Here is a 7636-nt window from a genome sequence, read left to right as displayed (position 1 = left end):
GCTATTGCAGTGTTATTTGACGTATCTGGATCTATGGGTTGCCAATTCTTCAACGAGCCTGATCTCAAGCGAATTGGTGCAGTGAAGTCCTTCTTCGAGGCATTCGCCTTCAGAACCATCGCCTACAACATGTAGCACGTGGTTTCGCTCTTCTTCTTCGACCACACAATTGAGAATCACTGCGGTTTCACATAGGCAATTTACGATTTCAACCGTCTCATCGCAAAGGCAGCAGCTCGTGGCTCCACTCTCATGTACGACGCAGTAGTCACTGCTGCAGATGCACTCAAAAAGTTCAAAATCAACTATCCCGACTGCTTGCTCAGAATTGTTGCCCTTACTGATGGAGAAGATACTGGATCGAAATACTCAGTCGAAGAGACCACTCGCATACTCGTCGAGAATAAGATTGTCATTGATTCATTTGCAGTTGGAGCCAACTGCGAGGGACTAAAGACAATCTCGATTGCTTCAGGTGGAAAATGCTATCTTACACGCAACTTGGAAGAAAGCTTGAAGCTGTTCGAGCAAGAAACTGTGCTTAGCGTCCGTGCTCGCAAGGCTGATGAAAGCATTGATAAACTTTCTATTGAGCAGCGCATCATCAAGGCTAAGCTGTTGCCCTTCGACCTTCCTAATACTGTTCACGAATTCAAAGTCCCTGAAGCTCAGGGCGGAGGTATTTCGGCGAAGGATATGGTTAAAAAGTTCCAAAACGAGGGAGAGGCTAAGAAGCTGTCGGGCAACAACAGTCTGAAGCGCATCGCTAAGGAAATTCAAAATTACAGCGATAATCCCCACCCGTTCGTGGCTATCTTCCCATGTGCTAACATTAATCTATGGAAGATTTTGCTCCTTGGTCCCAAGGAAACTCCCTATGAGAATGGTCTCTTCTTGCTCTATGCTCAATTCCCAGGAGACTATCCATTCAAGGCGCCAGAGGTGCGTTTTATTACTCCGATCTACCACTGCAACATGAATTCGCAAGGACGTATCTGCCACTCAGTCTTTGACCGAAACTATTCCCCTGCTCTCACTTTCCGCCAGATCATCGACTGTGTCTACGGCCTCATCCTCACCCCAGAGCCTGAAGACCCACTTGATAACGTCATTGCTAGTTTCTACTTGAGTGACTACAACACATATCTCAAAAACGCAAAGGAGTTTACAAAGGCCAAGGCTTCCCTCGCCACCGAGGCGATCGTTGATGAGTTGTTTGGCAAGATAGTCGACGACTCTGAACGCAAGCAAAAGGAGAAGGAAATTGAAGAATGGGTCACATTAGCCAAGAGCTTCAACTGATTGATACTCCTTCCCTTATAACTTCATTTCTCATCTATTAGCCCACCCTTTATCCCTATTAGCATATGCAGGCTTTTAAATTACAATTATATCGGATTGAGATTATAAGTATATAGGATTAACCCAGAAAGCGAACTAAATGAAATCTGTGCAAAGTGGGCATCTCAAGAGGGCGTAGCTCCAACGGTAGAGCGTTGGACTCCAAATCCAACGGTTGCGGGTTCAAATCCCGTCGGCCTCATTTTTGTTTTCTGACAAATCACTATTATTATTTTTTCAGTATCAAACTGGCAATAAATCATTCCTCATTAAAAGTTCACTGCCCTTGCTTCTTCGGCTTCTGCCGACATGTTTTTTCCTCTGTGGAAATTGAGATTGCTGTTGATGAGGTCCTTCAAAGAAGGGTCTGCTTATTAACGCCTGGCAATAACTCGACTGCTCGAGTTCAAAAGCTCCCTTCCTCTTTCCTCTTAGCCAGTAGCTATCCAAGCTAAGCCTAGATTGTTTTTGATAGCGATAATACGCTGATCGGCTTGTGGGAGGTAGATTTCAGCGATACTAAGAGCTTCCTCATAGAGAGGGATTGATTTTGTTTGCTGTTTGTGGGAGTCAAGGTTAGTTGCAATATTGTTGAGGAAGGTGATATTTTCTTCAAAGTGCCGACTTATACAAGCTCCAAAGATGTTTTTGGCTGATTTTAAGCACTCCTCGTATTCTCTTTTGCCGTATTTGGAGTAGAGAACGGCCAGCTCGGCATAGGAATGGGCCAACTCATCGAGGTCTTCTTGCTCAGGGGGCGACTTCACAACTAATTGATTAACAGTGATGCAGTGCTGTTCCTACAACAACTTGTCTTCAGGAGTCATGTTTGTTTCAGCAGGCTCTTCCTCATCAGTTTAATTGAGTTAGGGAGGAGGAATAGGAGCAGCATTGGGATTGTGATAATCATCATGTGGCTTCTTTGGAAAGAATAAAGCTCTCGCTATGTCGCGCAATCCTTTGTAGATGGGCCTAATAAGATAATTGGCGATTGGCTGGAAGAACCAGCGACATATGGCTTACGAGAGCCGAACAAGAAAGTTCCCCATTAAGTATAAGTATATAAATCAACGCAAGTACAATAAGATAATTAATAAATAAAATAAATCCGATCGAATTATGTTCCACCACTTTTATGAATAGGTGGTATTTTTTTCCAGTTATTTTAATTACACATGAAGGCTATGCTCGTCTTGCTCCTCCTTCTGGTTACCTTAACCCAACAGGCAAGGTTCTCTCAATCCTTGACGCAGTGGAGCTTCCGCTACGAGGGCAGCAGTAGGGACTATCCAGCCACTATCCCATCTTCTTTGGCTTGGGATCTAATCGACAACAAAATCATCAGTAGCGACCCCTACTACCGCGACAACTTCCTTCAATTCTACCAGTATGAGACCAAAGATGCCTCTTACCGAACCTCATTCTCCATTCCCTCCAATATCCTCAACTCCAAACATCAATATCTTGTTTTTGAGGGATTGGACACCCATGCAGAGGTCTACCTCAACGGCTAAAAGATCCTCTCTGCTCACAATATGTTCCGAAGATACGAAGTGGAAGTCAAATTTAAGGGCGTCAATGATCTTGTGGTCAACTTCACTGCCAGTACTAAGTATGACCTTCAGCAGGAAAAAATCTTCAAGGATACATACGGATTCGGCCTGCCTCAAAATTATTCCTTCACAAGAAAGGCCGCATACCAATATGGATGGGACTGGGGACCACGTATCCTATCAGTTGGCATCTGGAAGGAAGTATTTGCAGTCCTTTACAACGATACAAGGATTGACAACCTCCGCTTCACACACAGCGCTATCAACAAGACTATCACCAGAATTAACTGCCAAGCCAGCTTAGATTTGAGCCATCTTGACCAATTGGCCTCATATAATCTCACTTTATCGGTCAAACGTAAATCAAACAGTCAAACTATTTTTGAAGAAGTCCTACCAATTAAGTCCACAACAACCACTTCTCTTAGCTTACCCTTCAACATCACCACCAACATTTGGGATCATATTTGGTGGACTTGGGATCTCGGCACTCCCAACCTCATCGTCGTTTCAGTTAAGCTAGTTAACCTTAATTCCTTAGAAACCTTCGAGAAGTCCATTACTACAGGCATTAGGACCATCAATGTTGTTCAAGAGTTCAGTAAGACTTACAACGGAACATCTTTCACTTTCAACCTGAATGGCTATGATGTCTTTATGCGAGGCGGCAATTACATCCCTCCAGAAATGTCGCTGGCTCGAACGAATAAAAGCACCTATGAGAAGATAACAAACTATGCGCTGTTTGGCAGATTCAACATGATCAGACTATGGGGTGGTGGACAGTTCGAAAAAGATGACTTCTATAATAGTATGGACGAGGCTGGCATTCTCATTTGGCATGATCTCATGTTTGCTTGTGCTCTTTACCCCAGCTCAAACTAAATTCTAGCCAATATTGAGGCAGAAATGAGAGATAATGTAAAAGAATCAGACATCACCCATCTATGGGACTATGGAATGGCAACAATGAAGTCTGGATCGGATGGCAAGAGTGGGGCTGGAAAAAAGGATTGTCAGAGACTCAAAAGGCCCAAGTGGAGCAGATGTATAGCGATGTTTTCAAAGGAGTTTTGCCTAAAGTTCTCAAAGAATAGCACCCTGAAGTGTATTATTGGGAAACATCTCCTTCTGTTTCCTCATCTTCTACTAAAAATCTTGCTTCAGGAGACATCCATTTCTGGCGTGTTTGGGCTGCAGGCACTCCAATCGAAGAGTACGAAGAATATGTTGGGCGCTTTAACTCCGAATACGGAATGCAAGCGATGCCTGATATTTCATCTCTGCAGCGTTTTACTAAGCCTGAAGATTTATATTATCCGACAAGTAACGATAGCTACGTGATGAGGCTGCATGAGCGCCACCCTTATGGTCATGTTTTGCTGCCTGGCTACACTTTTAACTACTCTGGAGCAACTGGAAACACGACTCTCATTTCATATTTCTCCCAGATAATGCAATCATATGCTTTGGAGATGGCTATCACCACTCTACGTCTGAATAAGCCTTACAACATGGGCAGCCTATACTGGCAGCTTAACGATGTCTGGCCAGTCACTTCTTGGGCAACTGTTGACTACTATGGCACATATAAGGCCGCTCATTATAAGGTCAGAAATGTCTATGAGCAACTCATGATCCACACAATACACGAAAAATCCACAGGAGACTATGTGACATATGTGGTAAACGACTACAATAGAACATTCAATTGCCATGCGACATTGGCCATCATCACCTTTGCAGGAGATGTCACGAAGGTCAAACACACGGTTGAAAAAGTAGTCAAACCTTTTGAGCGCAACCTTATTCACCGATTCAACAAAACTGAATATGGAAACTTCACAAACAATGGCTTCCTAAGAATGGAGCTCAGAACGCTCGACAACTTCGTCAGCATCAATAACTACTTCTTTGTTCCAATGATAAATAGAACTAACGCAATGCCATAACTCACCTACCAGATCCAGGGAACCACTCTCACCATCTCAACAAAGAAAATTGCATCATACGTATGGATTTATCGGAAACTCAACGATAACTACCTTCCTCTACAACTTGCAGATAATTATTTCACCCTTGTACCTGGAGAGATCCGTACAGTTGATATCGGCAATACACCCCATGGCGAGATATACGTGACTTGCTACGAGATCGAATTCAACTCTGAAAAGAAGCGCAAAGCTGACAAAGAGAGCAAAAATTTGGTAGAAGAATGATGATGAGCAGTCGTAAATTATTATCATTGACGGACAACCACTTATGCGTTGCTCAAATACTCCTCTACTTGAATTTGCAACTCTTGTTATAATCTTTTCTCCTCCATATCCCTTTGATGTTGCTCCCGCTTAGCCTCTTCTTGTTGGTGCTGCAAGTAGTTATCAACCTCGCGACTACTATCCCTGCTTTATCCATATTCCCATCTTTAGGGTATTTATTCCATCATTTTCTCCATGTACACCTTCTTGGGTGGATTGTAACGCCATTATCGGGCCAGTCTTTGCATGCTTTCCAAGCGAATTCTTCTACGCTCGTCTTATTACTCTTTTGTGGAGTAGAAGGTTGATATCTGAATCTCAGGGAATTTAGATTTTTTCCGCTTAGGCTTTTACTTCTCGGCCAGAGCATTTAAAGTTTCTTCAATAACGCTTTCAATAGTCTATTGCACTTTTGAAGGTTATTCAGCCTTCTCCTAAATATTATACATCTTCTTGATAGCGATTTCGTTTCTCTCCTCACTTTCTTTGTTCTTTTTTCTAGACTAGCTTGATTTCTTTTATTTCTTCAAATTTTCATGAGCAAGTAGTAAATAACTGGATCGAAACTCAGTTTCAGGATTGTAGATTTTGATCACTTATTTATCTTCTCTTTTGGTTGGTGAGAATTTAAATATCTTTGCCTTTGGTTAGAGTTATCTGCTTTTGTGGAGGATTGGTAATGCCACCCTTTGGCTTTCTGAATAATAATTATTTGGTTCATTTACTTTGACCTTTCGCTTGTCGAATTTCGTCATTGAGACAGCCTTTTCAAAATTAATCAGTCTTTGAGCTTGATGAGAGTCTTTTCCATATTTTTATTTCCATTTATCAACTTGAAGCGTTTCACTTTTGGATCTCCATTTGGTGCTTGTGAACGAAAATGGAGGCAACGCTTTCTGTTTCATGGCTCTCAGTTCCTGCTTTGCTTCTTCACTAACTCCAATATCTTCTGAGGAACCTTCTCTCTCTTAAGTTTCAGCGTTGAAGCAATTTTCTTCGTTTTTGTGACGAATAACAGCGTTAGTTGAATTGAGTTGCAGGCAGCACGGACATTTACTTTTTTTCTGTTTCATTTCTGTACTGATGGTTTCGCGTTCAAATGTCTTGGATACTTCTGCCGGCTGATGGGAAGATTAAATGCAGTAAGGTTCTTCTGTTTCTGTGTAAATCTGTTGCTCATCATCACCCACAACTTACTTTTAATCACTATTTTGCTGTTTTGGGTTTGTTTGCGGTTGATCAATCGGCTACCGTTACAAGGAGATGATATTTTTTCTTTCACTCTAGAGTTTTTGATTCGACTGCGCATCAACAATGAGCTTTTGCTTGATAACCAGATCTAAGTAAATATCTTTTTCATCGTTGTAGAGGTTATTAGAACCGCCTCTTCGATGCAAAATTTAATTGTTCGTATGTGCCAAATCGAAGCTGGAGCGCTGCCCCTGCCTCAACTTCACCAATTGAAAAGGTTTTATGCCTGTTGAGCGTTGAATACCTTCTTCGCCCTCAGTCTCTCTGACCTCTTCGACAGCTTTGAAGACGTATTTATTGACTTCCTTCCGCTTGCTCCGCATTTATATTATTATTCCAGCAATAAAACGCGATTGCTCAATGCGAGATGATAAAAAATCATGAACTCATGCAAAACCGCCGGTCTTTATGGCCACTGGCCTGTTGCTAGATCCCTTAGAAGCCTATTTTATAAGAACCTCCCAACTTGGCACTTGCAGTTTCTTTCCGTAAAGCTCTTCCGCCCGCGTCTCCTTATAGGGATTGTTAGTCACAATATCGAATTCCTTTGCCTTTTCATCGAGAATCCGGCCGAAATGAACATGGTTCTTGACGATCTGATCATGCTTTGTCTCTTCTTAAAGGTTTCTCTTCTGGTATTCATCTAATACGACGTATTTTGTCTGATATCGTTTTTTGGCATTGGCGTTGCGTTAGTCCAGCATCTTAAGAGTGTCTGTAAGGGGCTTTGTGTAGTCAGCGATGAATGGTTCGCGATAGACGTAGGATGGTGGCAACGTTTTGTCTGCATCGCGTCCATGATCTTTCTCTTTGAGCACTCTTTCCTTCTGGAACTGTTCCTCCTGCTGTGAGTCATAGAAGTGGCCATAGACAGGGTCGTAGTTGTGCGTCTTCCAATACTTATCGTTGAGTTTTTGGGCCTAATTCTCAACTTCACTGCGTATGCGTTCTTCATGATTCTCATTATAGACATTCGAAACAATGTCGTATTCCTTTTTGTAATTCTCCAACAATTTTTTCTCTCTTTCAACTGGAAGTCTCATCTCCCTATTCTGAAAATAGTACTAAGGCATTTTCTGATTGTTAATGACATTGTAGGCATTGCGAATGGGGCCAAGTTTGCGTGCGGGTAGTTGTTAGACGTAGGGATCGTTTGATTTGAGGCTGACAATGTCGAAGTTTTTCTCGTATTTGAGGGTTTGCTTCTGCATGGCAAGGTGTTTACAAGGTGGT

The 7636-nt window shown here is 42.3% G+C and overlaps 1 protein-coding gene and 1 non-coding gene across 2 annotated transcripts; both read left to right on the top strand.

Moving 5' to 3' along the window:
• Window positions 1-252: 252 nt before the first annotated feature.
• Window positions 253-1302, top strand: LOC116244974 (uncharacterized). The gene has a single exon (XM_031616745.1). The coding sequence runs from the start codon at window positions 253-255 to the stop codon at window positions 1300-1302; it is 1050 nt and encodes a 349-aa protein (XP_031472605.1).
• Window positions 1303-1470: 168 nt separating this feature from the next.
• Window positions 1471-1543, top strand: TRNAW-CCA (transfer RNA tryptophan (anticodon CCA)). The gene has a single exon. It is a non-coding gene; the product is annotated as a tRNA-Trp (tRNA).
• Window positions 1544-7636: the final 6093 nt, after the last annotated feature.

This window comes from Nymphaea colorata, unplaced genomic scaffold, assembly GCF_008831285.2.
Source record: "Nymphaea colorata isolate Beijing-Zhang1983 unplaced genomic scaffold, ASM883128v2 scaffold0424, whole genome shotgun sequence".
In the NCBI taxonomy this organism is placed as follows: domain Eukaryota; kingdom Viridiplantae; phylum Streptophyta; class Magnoliopsida; order Nymphaeales; family Nymphaeaceae; genus Nymphaea; species Nymphaea colorata.
This window is presented reverse-complemented; position numbering and strand designations above follow the sequence as displayed.

Coding starts and splice junctions, on each gene's coding strand:
- LOC116244974 (XM_031616745.1), top strand. CDS start 253: ATGTACGACGCAGTAGTCACTGCTGCAGATGCACTCAAAAAGTTCAAA.